Source organism: Malus sylvestris, chromosome 8 (assembly GCF_916048215.2).
Source record: "Malus sylvestris chromosome 8, drMalSylv7.2, whole genome shotgun sequence".
Taxonomy (NCBI): domain Eukaryota; kingdom Viridiplantae; phylum Streptophyta; class Magnoliopsida; order Rosales; family Rosaceae; genus Malus; species Malus sylvestris.
In genome coordinates, this window is record NC_062267.1 from 25,660,296 (window position 1) to 25,683,371 (window position 23,076).

Consider the following 23,076-nt stretch of genomic DNA (forward strand, 5'->3'; position numbering starts at 1 on the left):
TTTGCCCATGAACGAGCTCAACACAAGTCAAACTCGAACCGTTCGAGCCGACTTACAACCCTAGGCATTAGCTATAAGTAATAGCCTTCTCAGGCTCCAATGCAAATCAAACAACCAATGAAACTCACTTCAGATACCTGATACGTAATGTACAAAAGTAATCTCATTGGCAATAGATAGATTATTGTATACATCGGACAGTGAACACTGCACATGTGAGTACTATTGAATTGTAGGCATGTAACATTTATTTATTTTATTTTGAGAGAGAGAGAGAGAGAGAGAGAGAGAGAGAGAGAGAGAGAGAGATTATACAACATAGCATATATTTTATTTTGAACTACAATTACATATATGTATGTAATATTATTCAATTGTATGTATGTAGATATATATACATGGAATATTACACAGGCTGATGCAAACATATGAGTTTCAATCTAAGATGAACTCAAATTACAAGGCGGGGGACCTTCAAATCGTATATAATCGTACATAATCCCTTGGAAAGGACTGGTGCATCTTGGTTGTCTGAAGAAGAAAGTGTTATTCCCCTCAACAAGCTGATTGCTTGGTACATTCATGTTGTACAGCCAGTAAATCCCATGAATTCCAAGTCTCGCAACCGAATTATCCCTCCCTATCAATCCACTAGTAAATAGAGGTCGCCTTGAATTTGGATCATTAATCCGAACCTTACAAAAAGAAACGAAAAGATAAATCAGTGTGAGTTATAATCTACTAATGAGAACGATCATGATATACTATACCTGCAATTCAGCAAGAGTTGCAGATGCAATAGCCACTCGCAATTTATAGGTAGTGTTCCGATCCACATTTTTCAGTTCAAACTTAATCTGCCATGTTGTTCCTTCATGTCCGTTGTCTGTTTTCCTGCAGTACACAAGAACTCTAAGCACCAGGTAACTAACACGTGTCTCATTTTCCTTATGATTTTCACAATGATGGTCATTATTTAAAAGAAGAACCGTACCTGGGAACCTGAGCAAAGAACCAATCTTTAGCATAATCACTAACACCGATAGTGTAAACTAAGTCTTCATCAGGATATATTTCAGCATATCTGCTCCACAGCCCATATTGCCTGAATCTGCCAGAAGGACAAGGTCAAGATTTTAATAAGTTATTACCGAACTCTTGAGCATTAACATGGGTTTGAGGTCCTAGGTTGGTTTCCTCCCTCATCCACTATTGTTTGCATCAAAGAAAAATATAGGTGCTTAATTTGGCTGATGGATCATTTTAAATGAATAAAGCGACATACAGGATGATACAGATAATATTTCCACCATTTGCATGTTTGAACTTACAATGATACAAGGCTAGTTTTGATCACATTGTTATGACCTTATAAAGATCGACAAACATAAAGATCAACAAACAATCAACACTTTAACACTGAAAGAAGATAGCTTACCTGTCAGGATGATTTATGAAAAGTTTGTTGACATATTTTGGATCAGGATCAGGAACATAAAACTCCGCAGCAGAACGATCAGGAATGCCTATTTCCCACAATGTTGGCCCATCTCTTGGGGGCTCATACACAAGATCACCCATTTCGATAAAAGAACCTGCATCACAAGTTATGAAACCAAAATGTTCAATAAAGGGAAATGAGAATGAAATGTAAAAAACAATTGAATCTACATTTATGAAGTTTGCAGAAGTTGAGAAAATATACCTGAGGTTATGTCAATGACAGCATCATACCGGTAATCACCAATAAACCCAGGCACCCATGCATAAAGATTATAATTACCAGTACGCACGTTGTTAATAGCAAAATAGCCACGGTCATCTGCTGTTGTCCAGAATTGATAGTCCTAAGAAGTGTGATAACGAAATAAGAATGTCTTTAGACATGACTTATGGACTTTGGATGGTGTTTTGGTACATATAATATATAATATGGTTGCTTCATATAGTTTCAATATTAAGAGATATAACAAAAGGCATGTATCAACGAAGTATGCTATGCCATAAAATAGATCACTCGAAACTTTTTCTGACACAAGATCACATAAAAAAGCAGCTCAGTGATAGCAGCATTATCACAATGCAATTCATCAGGCTCCTCAGAAACCGTGAGTTATACTGTTTCCAGTTGCATCATTTCGAAGCACAGCTTCCTCATTAAGAAAATAAATCTTAACATCTTGCAGGCTCTTTATTATATGGTGGACATGCGATTGACTGAGAAAGTAGCATTTTTGAAAATATGAGATAATTGTTCGTGGTAACTGTGAGACCTTTAACACAAAAACCACAAATGTGGGATAATGTCCCAGTGCTCTGTGACTAGCCTTTAATGAAGCCAAGCTATATTAAAGAATAGAACCCTGATCTAGATTTCAAATACCTTATCAGAAAATTAACATAATTATAAAAAATAAAAACCATAAATTTTCTTCAATGTAGCACATAACTAATAAGCAAACATTGTGCAGCCCAATATGTAATTGATATAGAGGTTCACAAAATTCACCTTGCATTCTCTCTGCCATGATCCCACATCTCCTGGTGGGGCAAGACCAACATATGCACCACCTGCTGGTGTGTATTGTTCACATATGTACCTGGACATTGTAATTAAGAAGACTGAGATCAACTTATGCATACTCAGAAAGATTTTGAGGTAAAACAAATGTACTCGACCATTAGTTTTCTTATTTTTCTTTCTACAATGAGAGCCATCAATTTGATACTTGGAAATTAATTTATCATCCACTCATGTTAATTAATTGCTTATTTTCAACTTTAAGTTTTCAAATAAAGAAAAGAAGTGAAACTGATAGTACACCAGCAAATCTTTTCAATACTCAGATTTAGTAATTAATAGTACAAACCCTAAAAGATAAAACTAATGATACAAACAAGTGTATCTCGATACAAACCTGTCCAAGACAAGTAGTCTACCACTCACATTACCCCGTTGATCCGACTTTTGAAAATCCTCAGATGCTGGGAAACTATATGGCCAGCTTTGTACTTCTGTCATCATCTGAATACCATTTTGTATCAGCAATTTCTGCTTAAAAACTTGCTTTCCTAATTTTCCATCTTTAGAATGAAATTGGGTTTGTTTTCGACGACAAACCTGTATTTTAGCATCCTCCCATAGCCAAAACGGATCATCTTTGATTGTGGAAGAATTGAGATAGATAAAAACAGGGCCAAAAACCTTCTTCCATGGTTCACCACCTCTAAATTTTGGCACCAGATCTTGTCCCGCATAATGACCACTAAGAAACATCTGATGACACCAATAGAAAGGTCATAATCAGACTAATGTCCCAAAGTTATACCAACATCTTTGACAAGCAAGCGATCCACATTGCAAAATGTCTCATAGTGACTAGTGTTCTAAGAATAATCACATACAGCAAGAGTGGTAGGGCCGACATGTGAGGTTAGGTTCTGTTTCAGAGGTCCACCAGATCGAAATTCATCACTGGGCGTGATCTGCCAAAACCCAACTGGTGGGTTGGTGCATATCCACCCATGAACCTTATTATCTTTGTTGTCACAAGAATACTGGTACTTGTCATCCACCTACAGCTCACGAAATTATAACATAAGAATCAAAACATAACAGAGGTTTTGTATGGCCTTCAAAGTCCACAACTTTAGTTTAGAAACATCTTGACCCACTAACGGGTAACTTCCACCCAAAAAAAAAAAAAAAACAATGACAATAGAAAATTAACTTGGAAGAATATGTGAGAAAAATTGGCTCAATAGTCCCATGCCACTATCACTCCCGAAACAGAAAAAAACTCCAACACAGTACTATACAGTAGGAAGTTGTGAGAAAATACCTCTCCTGCGAGGTCTTTCATCTTGGGATTGACAAGTAGGACAGCTTCTTGGTAGGCAAGGGTTTGGCATCGTCCTGGTAACCGGTCATCAGGTAGGGGCATGTATCTCTGCCTGTTGTCTGATACAGCCATGTATTGGAACCTATCCACTCAAATTGTACCACTGTTAATAATTCATATACAAGCTAAAATACTAAAAGGAATATGTTTATTACTATTTTTTTTGTTATAGCATATGCTGACAAGGTAATGTAAGACACACACACAATAAGTCAATAACCTTTTTTTCTCACTTCAAGTTTGAAATTGTATTACAAACACAGAAAAAAAATATACTTCAAATAGTTAAACACAGAAAAACAATATACTTCAAATAACTAATCCTGAGAACTCTACTAACTACAAACTAAATAATCCCGGAATTCTAATACATATCCTTAGTTTTTAACTTTGCAGCTACCCAAAATTATATACTCGTATGCAACATAATGTCTACTAATAATTAGTTTCTACAAAACCACTATGCAAAATGAGAAATAGTAGCTAATAATATGAAAGCAGAAGTATATATTGTTTACTTGTCTTTTCTCAGTTTGAAGGTTATTCTGGTTTCACCAATGTCGAAATCAGGCCAATCCTTCAGGTGCTCATAAATGGCATAGGAGTAGAAGCCCGAGGAACCACGAAGCATTACAAACCTAAATGAAATACAGATAACACTATCATTGACATAACAGGAATCATAAGGTTACAGTCAGTTTAAATAAGCCTAGATCCTAAAGTATAATTGGAATTGGCTGTACTCATAATAATAGAAACTTTCTATGAATTCAGGAGTGACCTTTTGTCTATATTTAGGGGAACGTATTTCCCCTCAAGAGAGTGATCCCACATTTTTGAAAACGAGAGCTCAACCTGTTCTTCATTCTCCACTATAACCTTAAAAGTTGTACCTTTTATCCTGTATAATTATCAGATAATTTCACTCCATCAGATAACCTAAAGAGTTGCTCCACTATATATGTAGAGAGAAAAGAGGGAAATACATACACATCAAATATTCCCTTACTTCCTGGTGCGCTCCAAACAAGGTCCCAATAACTACACAATCATTGGAATCCACAGTCAATTCTTAATCCTCAAAGACAGCAGAGGCCGAATATATTATATTAAACGCCGAAGAAAACAAGAGAAAGAAGGAGAAGGAAGCGGAGGGACAAAAACAGAAGCAACTAAACACGGTGATCAAGTACCCTCTGTTAGTTTCCTTATTAAGAGGCTCAAGCAAATTGTCAATGCCATTATATCGTATTCCAGTGACAATGCCATCTGGGTTCGATAAGGTGACTTGGAGTATGCCATTATCCATCACCACCTGCACATGGAATCAAGTTCAACCACATAACCGAAAGAAATTCGTTTTTCCTTAACAAAAATCCAAGCTCATCCATTGATCAATTCAAATTATATCTAATTTAGCAACTTGTAGCCCACAATAAGGCTGATAATTCACTCACATGGGGACCTTGAATATGCAATCGCACCGCGGCAGATGACATGGTGCGAGACTCTTGATATCAATTGGAACTTGTTGGCCACAAGAAAAAACCCAGAACATGAATTTCTGGAGAACACAAAAAACCCAAATACATGATGCGTGGCACAATCAGATCATCGAAAATATGTCATTTGCAATAACTACCCAGATGGATTTTAATTTACCAAAAACACATGTATGTATGTAAAGATCAAAACTTTATGAAATGAAAACAATATTTGCGTTTGTTAAAGTTGAGATCACTTACACGAGAGAGATGGGTTTGCCGGGATTTGTGAAATTACGAAGATGCACCGGAAGATGTCATCGTCTTCTTCCCTCGATGAGGGCGGGTGAGTGAGAGGGAGTGAGTGTGATGGGGTGGTGGTATAGAATGATTAATTTGACAGTTGATGGCGGCCGTTACCTCGCACTTGGGAGAATGAGGACGGTTTCCGTAATTGGATTTAACGGACGGAACAAGTCGGTTGGGTGGCAAGTATTGCCGAATTTCCTCGTCTTTATTTATCTAAAACCACATAAATCCTCTTTGTCAACCTAAAAAACATATTTATCTTCTATCACAATATAAAAGTTAAAGATGGTAACGTAATTTTACAAAACAAAATTTTGTTTGTTTTTTTTTTAAACCTAACTTATAGGTAAGTTTATTATCTCTAATTAAAAAAATAAAAACAAACTCTTTCTCTCTCTCTCCCCTCACTCCCCCGTTCTCTCTCATTCTCTTCTCTCTCCTGCATTTTAACAACCAAAGTAAAAAAATTTACACTTTATATGTGGGCATATATTAGTTTATTTATTTAATTGAGCTAAGCAAGAGAACAATCAATGGACCGAATTTACACCAAGATGCATAAACATGATATGTAGGGCTGGAAAAAAATCCCAAAAATCCCAAACCAAACCAAAAAAATCCCGATCCCAAACCAAAAAAATCCCAAACCAAAATTCCCGAAAATTTCGGTATGTAATCCCGAACCAAACCGAAATTTTCGGTATGGGATTCGGTTTTGCATTTCTATTTTTCGGTATTCCCATACCGAACCGAAAAAAAATTATATATATATATATATATTATTTTTTAATTATAAGAGAATTATTTCCAACCGTTCATTGTTTAGATTTAATCTGTGCTGTTCATTTGTTTCTAGGTCAGATCCCATTTCAGATTTCACTTCCGTTCATTTGTTCCATCCAATCGAACTCGAAGCGCAGCCCTCCCTCACCGAGCCCTCATCTCTCATCCGACTGTCTGTGTTGAATTCCGGCCAGCCACCGCGTACCACCACACCGAGCCCTCGTCTCTGACTCTCCACCACCGCGATCTCTCTCTCGGGTAATTAATTTAGTGTTTTGAAATCTAATTTCTGTCTTCCTTTTGAAATTTAATTTAGGGTTTGGAATCTAATTTCAATCTTGAATCTTCCCTTACTGGTTTCATATGTTTATATACGTTTCATGAAAAGAAAAGAAAAATTGGAAATGGTTGTGATGCTTTCTGTGCAGATGATGGCGGTGGAATGGATCCCGAAGGTATGCGCAAATGCATGAGCTTGGGGTATTCAATCCACCACTTGCAGAAGATGAGTAGTTTCTTGAGTACCGTGATTTTGTTGAATGTGTTCAAAATTAAAATAACGAGCATATGGGAATTTTGGGTTTTCATTTTTGGCATGTTTTGAGAATTTTCCTTGTCCTGTTTGGATGCCAAGAAAAAAAAGCATATCTGAAAGGTTAAAAGCTTGGGAACAGAAGAAATGTTAATTTGTGTTGAACCCATGTTGGAGATTCAGCTTTGTATGATATAATTGTTTTCAGTCGTGCAATTCGTGCAGGGTATGTTTTATTTATTTTTCTTTTTAGTTTGTTTTCCTCTTGAAACTAGTTTAGTCGATCAACTCCCCACCTCTGTACCACCTTTCTTTTCCACTACAGCCACAAACATTTGCAACCATATTAACACATCCAGCCTACTGAAACTAAAGATTACATCTTGAAGCTATGATTTAAACTTGATGGTTGTGAATGTCTCTAGCTTGGGCTTGCATGTTTTTTCCGAAAATGTTCATTGATTGGTATATGTGGCTATGTGATTTCATTTGGACTAGTATTCTTAGTTCCTCTGTTTTCCTTGAATATTTTATCCTTGACATAAATCAATTCAATGTTTATGACTTACTCTGCCCAAAAGAGCGAGCCAATATTGGATGATGGTTGTGCTGGACGCATTTCGTGCGTGCTAGAAGGAGAAGAAGAAGAGAGTGTATTAGATTCTATTGTTCTTGCTCAGGTATGGAGCATTGTGAATTATAATGTTGCTACTTGTAGATTTCTGTCATTGATTTATATGAATTTTCTCGATTTGCAGTGGGAAGATCGAATGTGGAAATATGGGTTTTTAATCATACTGCAAATACAATTCCATCTTGCTTCTCTTTTGTAATGCTATCTCTGTATTGCACACTCTTTTGTAACTAATTTTTTTGCTTTTGGTTTGTAACTTAATTATTAAAACTTTGGATTGTAACTTAATTATTAAAACTTTGGATTGTAACTAATTTTTTCGCTTTTGGTTTGTAACTTAATTATTAAAACTTTAGATTGTAACTAATTTTTTTGCTTTTGGGTTTGTTACTTTATTTATTTTAAAACCTTGTCTACCATACAAGTGGAAAATGCAGCTGAACTGCTCTTATAAACATTGCAGGTTTGCCCAATATTTTTTTTATTTGGTTGAATAAAAGTTAAGCCCATATGTGGGGGCTGTTACATTCAGTGGGCAGGCCCAATATTAGGTTTTTGTCCAATTGGACCAATATTAGCTTTTTTTTGTCCAAAAGCCCAAAAGCCCAAAATTATTTTTGGGATTCCCGATTTGTCCCGAAATCCCGAAACTATTTCGGGATTCCCGAAAATTGGGATTCCCGAAAATTTGGTTTGGGATCGGTATTGAAATTGGGATTCCCGAAAATTTCGGTATGGGAATCGGGACAAGGGTTTCGGTATGGGATCCCATACCGAACCACCCCTAATGATATGTATGAGAAAGTGCCACTATTCTTTATTTTGATCAAACGCCAAATTACCAAATTTGTTTAAAAAAAATTATGGCAAGAGTCTTAACTATTGGGACATCGGTGCAAAGGTCTTAACTCTTAACCAATTAAACTATAATAGATGATCGATTAGGAAAGTTTCAAAACACATCAAATCTTACCTTTCTCTCAAACAAAAATAAAAAATAAAAAAAAACACATCAAATCTAATTAGGGAATTTTTATTTAAACCTATTTAACATCTTTCTACACCTAACTTAAATTTTAAATGTTAATTGTCTATTTTACCCTATTGCATAATTACTATTAAGTACAAAATGAAATTAATAATAAAAATCAAATTTATCAATAGACCCACATACTATAATTAAACCCTAGCATCACCATTTGTTTATCCTACGTTCATTCCGACTAAAACCCTAATAACTCTGATAGAGAAAAACAAGCTTTTCTATTGATGGATGGTGATTTTGAAGTTTTTAATCCTCCAACTAAGATATGACTCGATTTATAGATATTTTTGTTTGTTTGCTTCTTCTTTGGATTAAATTTCATACTTTTTATATTATATTGCATTTGTTTTTCTTTGTCATCTGTAGGCACCCCAAAACACCAATGCACTTGGTGCAAATAAAGATTGCTCAACCTTAACCATGAACTAGCGGGTGGCATGTCTTGCACCTTTTTTTTATTCGAAATAGCTCCAATTTGTTTATTTGTTTATTAACATAGCAACAAAGCACCCATCCCTATGTCACTTCAAAGTTTATTAAAAAGTACATGAAAAAGCTCATTTAAAAAGGATTGAACTGGAGCTTGCATAACATTCTCTTGGCAAATTCAAGTCTATGGAATGATCTCTTGGATCCCAAGTCCATGGATGGGTTGTGGTAGCAGAAAGAAAAAAAGCAGTCATGGAAATGCTAGTCCTTTACATCATATGCAATTATAGAGGGGCAAAGGACGCCTCTTTGAAAAAATAAACTTTCAATTAGAGATGTTATTTTATAAAGTTAATGGATGTAATATAATTTTACATTTTGAATTGGGTTTAAGAGGGTAATTTAGGTAATAAATTTGGGTTTAAAAAGATATTAATTCTTTAATAAAAAACAATATGGGTGAAGAGAGTAAGTTGAGCGTAAAAAAAAGATAGATAGGTTCAAATAAAATTTCTCATCTAATCATCTATTTTCTCTACCATCGTCTATTATTTTCCTCCACAATTGATTTTGAGTGAAAAAAAATTTTGTTATATGTTTTGCTCATAGGTAATAATAATTAATGATTTGTTTGGAAGTATTTTTAAAATAATTAAAAGCGTTTTTAGAAGAATTTTTTTTTTTAATTCCATAAACACTTGATATGCTTCCGACAAAAAACACCATTCATATGAAGGCACAAGGGAGAGCCCGAGAAAATAGAGCTTTAGTCCGAAAAATAAATTATTGTTTTAATTGGCTAGATTATGGGCCAACTAGCAAAAATAGGTTGGGCTCCGAAAGGAAACATAAAAACCAAATCCCGGTAAATAGGGCTTAGAAAACCAACTGTTGGAAATGGTATCAATAAAATAATATAATGGAAGTATCTTTATACTGCTTCATATACAAAATTACAAATACAAAAATAAAGGGAAACCTCAAATCTCCAACAGCCCCTGAAAAATGAAGGCATCAGAACAATCATATTAACTGTGTAACACTGTCCATAATCATGGCCTCTAATTACTTGCAAGCACCCGTCTCCGGATGCTTCTCACAATTCTGCAACGTCAGCGGGAGGATCAAGCTCGTGAGGAATGTTTCCAGGATAGACTCCATCAAACGGCCAAGACAAGACCAAAACTTACAATTCTGCGCAGGTTTTCCAACGACAAGCTCACCTCCTATCAACAACTAGCACTGAACGAAGCTCACAATTAGCGAAGCTGCATGGAAACAACAAAAAAGACAACAAGAAAGGTAATCTCCTTCTTTTGGACTTTAAAGATCAAAATTACATATTGTGGAAATAACATAAAAACAAGTAACTTGTAAAACAATCTACAATATCCAGTGAGAACAAGAATATATTCAGTTAGACAAGCAATCAAAACCAGCGTGCTCTCCGACATATAATCACACTAAATTACTAGTGAAAGATCATTAGCAGGAAAAAGAGGCCAATACTCGGTAATGCTTCTTCTCCGCTCACTTGGATGATCACCTTCCAGTGACAGAGGAAACACACATTTAAGTGCAATGTTCAATTCAAACGCAGTGATTATGTGAAGGGTGGGTGGAGAAAGTTTGGAATAACCTCTTCACACCAACATTTATATGAAAACTAGGTGAAAAAAATATGTCGAAAGAAATAACCTATAAGGAGGTCTGTATTCTGTATGAGCAAAAGGGGGCTCAGCTTAAGAGGCTCTGTCCACAGTAGTGTGGATATAGGTATCACAACTTAACATATAGAAGAAAAATACATTTACCTGTTGGTGACGTCTCACTGGCACGGAACAGCTTCAAAGTAAATTTGATCTTCACCCGGTTGAAAAGTTAAACCATTTGCAAAGGAAAAATAACCAGTGAAACACAGAATCTCTCTCGCCTCACCTTCTACACAAAACTGTGACAGCTGATATTAGTTTTAGCAGGAAAAAGCTCAACCCCTATAAATGGTGGGTGTTTAGACTTAAAAACTTTTGGAGGGTCACGGTTCCCTGCATTTGCAACCACTGGATGCAGACATCTATTCTATCTGTGTATGCTTCACCCCCATAGACACATACGATGCTACCACTGACCAAAACAGGTTGTTTTTTCTTTTCTCAACTTCCACCAAGTGAAACATTATGACTCTTACTTGTTTGGTATATAGGGCAGAGTCTTCTAAAAATAGAAGCGCCTCAACAAACTGCAACTAAATCCTTCAAAGAACGTAGACTCACCAATCAAGTATTCAATCAATTAATCAAGTAGTTTCATAATTGAAACAATCAACAGTTAGCATCTTTCCACATTGCCAAAAGAGCTGAAATCTACAACTTAAATCAATAACACGTAAGTTTACGAAATAGTTTGATCTATTAGATTTGTTGTAAAACTTAAGATTACACTATCACTCCAATCAATTCCAGAAAGTGGTCAGCTATGAAAATTGAAATGGAAAAAAAATGTAAGCTAAATGTTCAGATGTTAAGAAAGATTCAATCAAGTGATTTCAGCTACAAGGGCAACCACAGACCTACTTAGCAGAATAAAGATAAAAGCCTAAGAAGAGCATAACAGAAACAGGAGCCTGTTAATACCACGACGTACCAAATCTTCCGGATAAGCTCAACCGCTGTAAATGGTGGGCAGATTACACTTGAAACTGAATGACGGTTACTGGTCCCAGCATTGCAACCTGTAGAGGATGTAAAACTATTCTGACTGTATACACTTTCCGTCTGCATTATCCTACAACACTGCCATTGGTCAATAGACTCAATACAGGTTGCTTGAGATTTTCAACTTCCATCAACCAAGTGAAACGTTCCGACTATTATTTGTTTGGCATATACTATAGGGCACTGTCTCTTCACGAGTTCCAACACAATAGTGCCTTGACAAACAGCAACTAAATGTTTCGAGAATCATATACTCATACAAATCAATCACTCATTTAATTACTCAACTGAAACACTAATTTCTAAACCAAACATAAAATTCACCCTATATTCAGCAGCCACAAAAAGATTCAATAATCTAGCAAGGGACTAGTTATCATAGCTATTATCGCTTTCGAAAGGAGATACATCTAAAAGCACGGCCATAAAACCAGCAGGCAAAAGTCAGGTATATGCATATACGAATAACCTAGATGCGAAGAAGTTGTATTGTAGAACAAAATCGACTTGACTCTGTATGGAGTGCAGCAGAGCAGATCATCTACGCCTACACCTACCCCTACCCATGTAGAGTTACTAGAGAAGACCCAATTCGCTATTCTAAAACCTCATATAATGATCAGAATTAAGGGGCTGTCTATTTCTCTTCGATCCATGTGGTTCACTGCCGGATCGTTGACCACTTTCAAAAACTTGGGGAAATTAGGGTTTCATGTAAAATCTAATAAGTGAAGTTGAATTCTTCCAAAAACAAAGCTACAAAATTGAACCGAACAACACGCAAACCTGGGTCGTCAGTGCTCAACCACCACGGATCGGATCAACGATCTTCTGCTTCTTCTGAAGAAGAAACCCTTCAACCCCATCGTTGTTTGTAGAAGATTCACACCCAGAAAGACGCTTCCTTTTCAGATTTGTCGATGTCATACCCAGACATGCGGCTGCCCTCCTTCTCAGCGACCTCTTCTTCTTGGGAATGGTGATGGGGACTGACGAAAACCCAAAACTTGTTTTCTTGTTGGGCCTCCTTCTCAGAGACGACCGTTTCTTCCTCGGAACGATCGGGAAGGAATCAAGATCAGATTTCGATTTCTTGGCAGCACAGAAACGGATGAAATCTGCAACAACAGAAAATTCATCAAAAATCCACCTTTTCTCTGCCTCCCAATTCCGAAGGACCACCGCAACCTCCGACAAAAGATTCAAATTCGAACTCATTCTCACAAAACCAAATCAATTCAACAGAATGAGAGAGTGGGTTTAGAGTTTCGGATCAGTAGTCAACAGAATGAGAGAGAGAGAGAGAGAGAGAGAGAGAGAGAGAGAGAGAGAGAGACAGAGACAGAGTGGGCTTAGGGCTTCTTTAGGATCAGAATTCACAGAGACGGAGAGAGAGAGAGAGGAGTGATCGATCAGGCGCTGTTTGCAGAGAGAGAGAGAGAGAATGAACCGTTGGGAGGGGAGATAGATGGATAGATAGCCGCTATAAGGCGGTTCAACGGTCGATTCGAGAGCGAGATTTCAAATTTCAAATTTCAGAATTCCAAATGCCTTGCATACGTCAGACGAGTGACGATTATAGTGATTGGACTGGAATTGGAAGCTAAGTCTAACCTGGTCAACTCTCTCATCATTTTTTTTTTTAGAATTTTAACTAAAAATTACATTTTTACATTAAAACGTCAATCTTATTACTATTTATTTTATCTTTTATTTTATCCTTATCGTTAAAACTTAAAGTTTTTAAACATTTTGTTTTCCCATTTTTTTTCTTTTACGTAATCTCTAAAATCAATTTTACCCCCTTCTTGTTATTTTAGAGAAAATTCTTAAACGGCAATTTAAAAATCAGACAATCTGAATTATTGATTCTTTGAAGTATACTTTCACTCATGATTTTTAGCCTTGATGAGATGCCAAACCAACTCCAAAATACTCCCTACTCTTTTGTTTTTTTTTTTCTAGCCATGGTTATAGCTTTTTCTAACCCCAAGGATAGTCATCTTTAGCTGATGTCAACCACGTTCTTTTATTTTATTTTTATACGAGACACACGACGAGTGGCCTGATGAAAAAGTTGTGCATGTTGCCCGCCCCAATTGCAGGGATGGCAACGGTTTGGTTTGGTGATGGAAATGTTATATTCATTCTCATAACCATGAAAATTAACCATATTCATAACCGTAAATTAACCATTGAGGATTATCCATAACTATATCCACCGGTTAACGAATTTTCAATTGGTTATCAGTTATATCCATCTTCGTCAAAAAATTAAAAAAAATTATATTCATCCAATTGATGCACTATAAATTTTAGTAGATACTAGTTCCATCATTAAATAGCAACATCCAATTACAAAAAAACATAACAATATATTTGAAGCTGTTTATGATAAGCCAATATGATAAATTGGTCCAATAAAAAAAAAGGACAAGCAAATATGAAAGGAAGACAAAACAAATTGATTCAATGAATTAATTTCTTGATAGTGAGACTCTTGAAGAAAGATGAATCTGATAAACTTGGAACATTTGATAATTGATATATAAAATGATTCAATGAATTAATTTGGTTGAGTATAACAATAAGAGTATTGAATTGATGAGGTTGTTGGTATGCCCCATGCATGATGTTTGGTGCATAATAAAGATAGTATAGGGTTTGATGCATGCATAATAAATTAGTATAGACAGGGTTCGGTAAATTGAATAAAATTATATTTTATATCAAAAAAAAAAAAAAAATATATATATATATATATACACACATAGTAAATTCGGATTGGATTCAGAGACAGATATGGATTGGAAACCCCTATAACCATATCCAAAACCATAACCGAATAAAATTCACGATTCTTCCCCATATCCATACCATACCGGAATTTTCATATCCAAATCCAATCCATTCGGACGGTAATCCACGATTATCGGGTTTAACGGTTAGAATTGCCATCCCTACCCAATTGTCTGTTGCCCCTATAACCATATCCAAAACCATAACCGAATAAAGTTCACGATTCTTCCCCATATCCAATCCATACCGGAATTTTCATATCCAAATCCAATCCATTCGGACAGTAATCCACGGTTATCGGGTTTAACGGTTAGAATTGTCATCCCTACCCAATTGTCTGTTGCACACATAATAGCTACTTCAACAGCTTTATGAGGCGTGGCACAATCATGTCCTTCCAATTCCAACGGTCATGATTTTATTTATAATAAGTTGTTACCAAACAAGTTTTATATTTTCATTTTATTTACAATAAAAACAAAAAAAATTAAAGCAGAAGTGATTATCAAACAAGCTCGTAATGGTTTCCATTGAAAAATTACTAAACGAAATACATGATTAGATCAAGCTTGAGTATGGATTAGATTAAGCTTGAGTATTGACCTTGTCAAGTTTCATTCGGCATGCTGTGAACCTTGCCCTTCAAGCTATCGCTTAAGACATTAACACATGAGTAAGTTCCAACCATAGAACGTCTTCTATGTGTGCCTAAGTGACTGACCGGGAAGACAAAGTGTGATCTAAAAACAAGTAACTTGTAAAACAATCAACGATATTCAGGTTTCCCTAACCTTTTAAGACGACTAAATCTCCGTCTCCGGTGTAAAAATAAGCCACCAGCGCCGGAAAAATCAAGTGTTACTTGTGTAATCAGACCCCATCAAACTGCACACAGAAGACAAATTATTAAAATTCCAAATAAGCTCCGCTACATATATGCGTGTGGTGCGCGCTGTCAAAATATAACGAACAAGAAGCTCACCTCCTATCAACAATTACCACTGAACGAAGCTCACAATTAGCAAAGCTGCATATGAACAGAATTCCACTCTTAAGCTTAACGTTCATAGCAAAGCCGCATATAAAGAACAAATATCCGAGACCAGTAGAACGTTTTTTATACACATACGATTATAAACATTATCCCGTGCTGCGGAGGTACATCTATCCCGTCTCTGTATGCTTCACCCCCAAAACAGCCGCTGCTGTCTGCATGGTCCTACAAGGCAACTATTGGTCAAAACAGTCCTTATTTCATTTTTCAACTTCCACCTAGTGAAACATGCATAAGACTTTACCAATCACTCAATAAAAGTGCAAAACTGAAATAATAAAGGAATGAAGGCTTGCAGCATGCCTCCTCTTAAATTAAACTAGTCCATAATTTCACCTATTCGACAGTATTCTCGGCAAGCTAATCAATGGATACCTGCTTCCGCTTTCATTATTTAAAGACCCTCCATTAACTGCACTATCAGGATGCATTTTTCTTCTCCTCCTATTATGGCCAGCCAAACCCGTACAGCAACTTCTCTTCCCTTCATCAAGCTCTCGAAGAGCATGAAACCTGTCCATGAGTGTTAACCCCCTGTTACATTTAATTCAACAAAAGAAAACTTCTGCAGAACTCAACAATACTAAAAAAAGATTGATGAACAGCCCTGGGCAACAAACGCATAACAAGAAACTTACACAACCAAACTCTATATTTCATCTTCAATAAACAAAATCGTGGAAATTTTTCGACCAAACAAGAGATAACAATAGAATGGTACCAACCTGCTACACTGTTGACAGAACAGCTGCATAACATTTCCAACCAGTGCTTTAGTTGCCTTAGAATGCACATCACAGACCTTATGTCGCCGGTGGTAATCCTTGGCATTGCTAAGATCAGTAAAGAAAACCAAAGCAAATAAAATAGCATTTGGGATGGAAGAAGATTGTTGCATATCTCGTGTTTACTTTACAAAGCTCGTATTTATTCCAACCAAAATGGCGAAATTAATAAGTATATAACAAGCATATGGCAGTATGGCAGAATCAGTGAGTGTATTATCACAATCTCAATGTAGTTTAATACGGTTACAGCAGTGGGTACGACTTCAGAAGATTTAAGATACATATCAATTGAAAGCTTGAAAAAGATCTACATAACCCAATGAGCATATCTTCTCAGTTGCTAATGCACACGACTCTCGTCTGGCTTTCTCTGGAAAAAAAGAGACCCTAATAGAACAGCAATGCCTGTTAGTGCAACGGTTAATATAAGCCGCTTCCGTGAAAACTCGTTTGCCTGTCTTCTTGGAGGACCTTGTCTTCTTTCAGCTGGCCTAGCATCCCTTCAGATGAAAATCCAAGGATTAATACCCGACAGATGAAGACAACAGGAACAACACTTAACCAGTCACCGTAATTATAAGATTAGGCCATCTCCTAATGTCAACCAATGAATAGATGCGCTAAAAGGTTAGGCAGTTTCAAATGAAGTAAACAAAATAAAGTCTCTCCCAGCTCGTTCAAAGATGGTGAAACGCTGACGGTGCAGGATTACAAAACCAGGGTTATTCACAAGATTCACCGACCCAAAGAAATCTAATGAATCTGATCCACTCATAATCAGATTGTAACACCATGCTAAATAACATGTAAATCAGCTTGTGCTGAGAGCAAGAGCTAGAAATCACAATATCGTGACTCAATTTGACTTCTCTTTTGTTACTTTACAGCAATAAATAACAAACAGTTGCAAATGAACCCAAATTAAAAAGAAACTGACTTCAAAGACTGATCAGTCAGAAAGATTTGTTTAACTTTACCCTAATTAAGTTTTTTTTCAATTAACTTGAATAAAAAAGCAGATGAAGGTTTAGCTACACACTTAGGGCATCAATAATGGAACAATTGAGGACACTTTTCTTTCCCTTTTTCTTTCCAAATAAGTAATTACGTTGTTTTGGTATCTAGGATTTGATTGGGTAACTCACTAGATTCAAGATATGTTGAAGTAAGAAAAGGAGGCCAACATCCAAATTTTATCCATGGATGACGAAGGTTAGAATATATATTAGTCATGAAGGAAACTTAATTCCTTTCTAATCCAACCATTTTGTGGGGATCGGAAGGTAAAGTTTCCTTCATGACTACTCCATCCTTCCACTTGGACAAAATTAAGAAATTGACCTTCAATTCTTACTTTAACATTGATCAAATCTAGTGGATTATCCAGTTTAATCCAATCTTAGGAACAGAAAGTGACCAAAAAGGATAAAAATTTGTAATATTACTATTGAGTAACTACTACTGATACTAGCATTGCTACCCAAACAGAGGACCAGCATAGTTCTTTAATCACCCTAACATAACAAGTACAACGTTACAACACTAAAAAAATTCCGAGATGTATAATTAAAGTCACTAAATTCAAACCAATTATGAAACTATCAAAAGAGGTACAGAAAAGAAAAAAAAGCATGCAAACATAAAACAGCACTCAATGTTACATCATTCACGATCAATTAAGACTTCTGCAGTAGTTTGTGAAGAACACTTCGCCGTAAATTAGGTCGATATACACACAGTACAGTTTCTAATAAAAACAATATCATCCACAGAATTAGGGAGGGGGAAGGAAATAAGAGATGTCCAAGAATCTATAACTAAACTTATGAAACACAGGTAGTTGACTATCAATTATAGGCTAAAAGATGGCAAGTGAATTTGTTCTTACGCCTTCCTCAAAGATATTTCATTAAATTACTCAATTACACACAGCTATAAAATTATACCATACCATTTAATATATGAAAAATGCTAAATGATAGTAACCAACCTGGAAGGACCCGCAGTATTATCTGAGACACCATTACACCTAATTTCATGGTTATAGCGTTCTCGCAGTCTGATGTATCTATTACAAAGATGACAAAGTTCCGTTCGATTCCCGCATACTTCCTACAATTACAAAGAAGCACTGAGATAACAGTAACACTCATTTGGTGCTGATGTATATTATTCAATGTCATCAAATTTAAAATTTTGTTCAGTGTTTACCTGATGCTCAGCAAGATCAATTGCAGGCAATGGGAACTCACAGAACTCGCACGTGACAATTCTTTGAGGGCAGTTTTCACCTTTGTGGATGGCTAATATTTCACGTTCCATTGTCTCACTACAAAGTGAACAGGGTACCTGCAATAATACACGACAATTTGGATGCAGATTACAGTTAAATGGTATGGTATATCTACCCAATTTAAGATGATCCTAAACAAATAAGATGTGTTGTTAAAAAATAGGGTGAACTGCCAATTTAGTCCCTGATTACCACTTGAGTGAAAATTACGTCCCTAAACTATTTTTTTCAGAAAAATCAGTCCTTGAATTATAAATATCTGCCAATTACATCCCTAATATTAGATTTGAACGTACTATATTCAATTTTCCATCAATTTAAGTCACGTTACTTGCAAGTGATACACATTGGAGGGTGGACTGGTGATTTTCCATAAATAAATAGTGTATGGAGTTAACTTTGGAGGGTAAAGTAGACGTTAGATTCGCAACCCATATGAAAAAAGGTGCATGTTCAGGCTACAATATAGATGAAAAGCCTTTAACATTTCATATAGACAAAAACCAGGCACGCGCAAAAAGGTGCATGTTCAGGCCACACCGCTACAGTATAGATGAAAAGCCTTCACTCTATATTAAAGGACATGCAAGAGGCATAATTACTGATTTGTAAGCTTCCAGAATAATATTAAGCTTTTTTGTTTGATTGCTAAGTAAACTGACAAGGAGCTTGATACAGAATGCTGAAGTTACCTTTATGATCATAAACATGTTTTAATCATAATGTAGCAGAAATAGTGTATTAAAAACCTACTTGAGACACTTACTGCCCTACAAGGCGTTCGATAAATAATGACTAAGTAGTAAATATTTTCCAACATTGTGCTACCAATTTTCAACAATTACAATCTAACAAATAACAGTCAACTCAACAAAGCCCCAAACTGATTAAATGAAATCTCTTTTGCTAACTATCCCAGTTTGAAGAGACATTCTTTGATAGATACTAACCATGTTCATGTGTACAGACTACACGCATGAAAGTTCTACAAGTGCCTATCAACTTATTGTAATAAAATAACTAAGTCACTCTTAGTGTCACTGTCAAGACAAGAATAATGGTTGGTCGTAAATGAATTCTCATATGCCTCCAATTATCATCTAGAGAAGGCATCTCTGTATCCTCAAATACTTCTAGAAGCTTTAGATTAAAACTAAAGACCAGGTTACATATGTTATTATAATGGCCTAGGACTTGAAGAATTTAGGTCTCTGAACATTACCATGGTGGAGTGACTTCTGAAGGGTTTAATTTAAATGAAAAAAATTTAAGGAAAACTTTTTATAAAAGTATTCAGCAAAGAAGTAGCTAATACAATTGATAAGATAACAGAAAAGAAAATGAGATCCTTTAAACCCAGAGGATGGCAACACTCAACACACATATTAAAATATTGTAATCTAACTTTTCTCATTGAATACAGGTAAAAGCTGGAAAAATTTAGGCGAAACAAAAGCAGTGCAACTGTAGGTTTTCACTTAAAAACTAAACTAACAGGAGAAACTGCCTTTTGTTTAATGTTTCATGAACTGCACTAGGAAGAAAAAGAAAATATGGAAACACACATACCGGAGCATGGGTGTTCGAGTAATGTTCCTTGGCATATTTTTTTGGAACCATATCACCACAGACTTTACATTTTTCTAGATTGCGGAAGCAATGAGCAGAGTGCAAATCAATATTTGACGAGGGGATAGCTCTGTCACTGGAAACATAAAAACAAATATCCATTAGGAGAGTACAGTTAGTGCAAGGAAGCACCTGAATGTTTACAAACATTAAGCAAACAAATTTGAGGCATTGAACATCTAAACAGTGTGTTTGATCTTATAAAACCGAAACAAAGAAAAAACCATTAAACAAATTTGAAGTTGATTGACTCAATGCCTAAATGATCGGCTCAAGCTAGAAAAATTCACACATTTATGTCAAATTTTAAAAATATTAGCATCAACTGGGTATCTCACAAAATTCAAACCAACAGCCAAAAATTTAAAAACACAAGAACCCACTTAATAATTATGGTAATCCATGTTTTATCTAATCGGGGTATCCCATATTGCTCAAATCATTACAATTAAAACACAGAAATCATGCATAAACATTATATATAATACCAGAATTACGAAATTCATAGACAGAAACTGTAAATAAAAAAAAAAAATACCAGTGATTGCATATTGTGGTTGCTTCTTCAGATGCAACAGCCATATCGATTCAGAAATCTTGAAAAAAAAAAAAAAAAAAGATATCAGCAGGAAACAAATTAGGCAACAAATCAAATGAAATTATTGGGGTAAAAAGAAGAACAATTTGTGAGATGAAATCTTACCTAGAGCAAAAACGAGCTTTTGGGTTTCGGTAGACTTGACAATTATTGTTAATTTTTTGATCGAACGAAAGGAAGGAACTCAGAATTGCTTAATAAAATTAGGCAGCCCGTTCCCCTTTTATCCCTTTTAAAAAAAAATCATGAAGACTTTTGCACCCAATAAGACAGAGTAGCGGTCTACATGGACAATGGATTATTTGAGGGAAGGCTCAGCTGGCTGGACGTTGTCGGTGTCGAACCGGGGCTTGGGCCTTCTGGCATAGGTTTAAATCTCTCTCTCCCTCTCTCTCCCTCTCTCTCTCTAAATCTACTGGGCTGCTGAGATTAAAATAAGGACGTTGAGAAGAAGTCGGTGTCAAACTCGTGGTCTAAAGGTATTCAAACATTAAAATCTTGCATGGAGCAATTCAAACTCGTCAGCCAGCCCAATGCAGTTACTATACACTTTGAAAAGGAATTGCCTTTGCGCAATTATACTCGTTTTATCATTATCATGGCGATCACTATTCACAAATATATACACAAGATTTTTCTTGTTTTCTCGGATTTTCAAAATATATATTGTTTTAACATATGATTGCATAAATTTTTTATGAAATTTTGTTATTCCAAGTTTAAGTATATATGTGGTTGTCCGGCCAAGTTCAATTTGAACTCTCCTTCTTTTGGCTAAGAGCATTTCCACCATGTATGGATGGCAAACACTAGGGCTTGAAATACATTCTTCAACCAACACAATCACCTCGAACGGGCCAAAGTGAAGAGGGCAAGTGGTGGGCCATGCGAAATCCCCCAAAGCCCAAGCAAGTTAAGCCCGGCTTTGCTCTAGCGGACAAGAATGACACTAGCATGACTTCAGTTGAGTTAGATTTTGTGTGTGTCTAGCACGTGTATTACACACGCAGGGGGGAGAATGGGCCACCAAAACTTGCAACGGCGGGCTTTGCTGCAGTAGCTCCAACAGAAGAGCCCAACCGCTCTATGATGTGGCGCGAAGAGAGTGTCGGATTTCCAATGGCCTAATGATTTGGACCGCCGGATTTTCAACAGTAAAAAAATTGAAAAATTTTCGTTGTGACATATGGCACATTCTTGTGCGTTTGATTTTTTATGACATGTTCTAGTGTGTCATTCGTTGGATGCAGTAGGAAAGTATAGATGTTGAAATGTCTTAGAGACGCTTGAGAATCCTTGATTGGATCGAAGGAATATGTCTTTGATTTGGAAAGCTTAAAGGTAGGAACTAATTATTAACTCTATCGTTAATTTCTTTGCCTTATCTCCTTGACATGGGCAGAGGAGCTTGGAGGAATATCATAATCACTAAAAGAGAATGAGAAAAGAACATGCAGAGACTGAGAAGTAAAAGGATTTCCTGTTTGCTTATACTCAACTTCATTGTTGTAATCTGACTAAACACCAATACTTTATGAGCAGCAACAAATGTAAGTCCAGGACTACAAACTACTTTGCTGGTTATCACATAAACGCCAATACTTAGTACAGTGGTACTACTGTATCTGAATTTGAGCATGCATGTGCAACACAAAAACCAAAAGGAGTGTATGTTTAATCATGTATAACTCCAGTCACGGCACTCTTATAAAAAAAGAAAGGAAAATTTCCTTAACATATGTATGGGTAAGAAAAATTTAGAACCTTCAATGGTTCAGAAAAGGATGCCCATGCCAGTGCTTCAGAGCATCAGTTACACAGAGAGAATTGTTAGGTGTGCATCCCAAAAGTTTGGCTCAATGATATTACAGTTTGTTTCAAAAATTCTCATGCAACGCAGAATTTTAGAGCACTAACAACAATTTCAATATTTTTTTTTTGTTATGCAGCTATATATTCTTAATCATGTTACTGATTACCTCTTTGAACTTGGAACTTTTGAACTGTTATATCACTCAAAATTGTTGTTGACAAAATCAATCACAGACAAGTTGATCTCTTACTACAAATGTGTGGTTAGTAA

The 23,076-nt window shown here is 35.9% G+C and overlaps 2 protein-coding genes and 3 long non-coding RNA genes across 5 annotated transcripts; 1 reads left to right on the top strand and 4 right to left on the bottom strand.

Moving 5' to 3' along the window:
• Nucleotides 1–308: 308 nt before the first annotated feature.
• Nucleotides 309–5,869, bottom strand: LOC126632087 (probable rhamnogalacturonate lyase B). The gene is made up of 16 exons (XM_050302313.1): nt 5,648–5,869; nt 5,360–5,466; nt 5,096–5,217; nt 4,893–4,943; nt 4,684–4,803; nt 4,421–4,540; nt 3,843–3,984; nt 3,406–3,576; nt 3,122–3,277; nt 2,919–3,025; nt 2,510–2,600; nt 1,706–1,847; nt 1,439–1,595; nt 995–1,111; nt 771–894; nt 309–695 (listed from the first exon to the last, which is right to left on the bottom strand). Exons 2-16 carry the CDS (start codon nt 5,399–5,401, stop codon nt 441–443), a joined length of 1,917 nt encoding a protein of 638 aa, XP_050158270.1. The 5' UTR covers nt 5,402–5,466; nt 5,648–5,869; the 3' UTR covers nt 309–440.
• Nucleotides 5,870–6,268: 399 nt separating this feature from the next.
• LOC126631149 (uncharacterized) lies at nt 6,269–7,958 on the top strand. The gene is made up of 4 exons (XR_007626255.1): nt 6,269–6,363; nt 6,552–6,736; nt 6,907–7,690; nt 7,769–7,958. It is a non-coding gene; the product is annotated as an uncharacterized LOC126631149 (long non-coding RNA).
• Nucleotides 7,959–10,007: 2,049 nt separating this feature from the next.
• LOC126631601 (uncharacterized) lies at nt 10,008–13,378 on the bottom strand. The gene is made up of 2 exons (XR_007626402.1): nt 11,762–13,378; nt 10,008–11,069 (listed from the first exon to the last, which is right to left on the bottom strand). It is a non-coding gene; the product is annotated as an uncharacterized LOC126631601 (long non-coding RNA).
• Nucleotides 13,379–15,023: 1,645 nt separating this feature from the next.
• LOC126633254 (uncharacterized) lies at nt 15,024–16,015 on the bottom strand. Its single transcript, XR_007627010.1, has 3 exons — nt 15,761–16,015; nt 15,614–15,658; nt 15,024–15,516 (listed from the first exon to the last, which is right to left on the bottom strand). It is a non-coding gene; the product is annotated as an uncharacterized LOC126633254 (long non-coding RNA).
• A 576-nt stretch (nt 16,016–16,591) lies between these two features.
• On the bottom strand, nt 16,592–21,362 carry LOC126633253 (uncharacterized). The gene is made up of 6 exons (XM_050303822.1): nt 21,099–21,362; nt 20,934–20,991; nt 20,336–20,471; nt 18,685–18,822; nt 18,464–18,585; nt 16,592–16,973 (listed from the first exon to the last, which is right to left on the bottom strand). The coding sequence occupies exons 2-6, from the start codon at nt 20,975–20,977 to the stop codon at nt 16,814–16,816; spliced, it is 600 nt and encodes a 199-aa protein (XP_050159779.1). The 5' UTR covers nt 20,978–20,991; nt 21,099–21,362; the 3' UTR covers nt 16,592–16,813.
• Nucleotides 21,363–23,076: the final 1,714 nt, after the last annotated feature.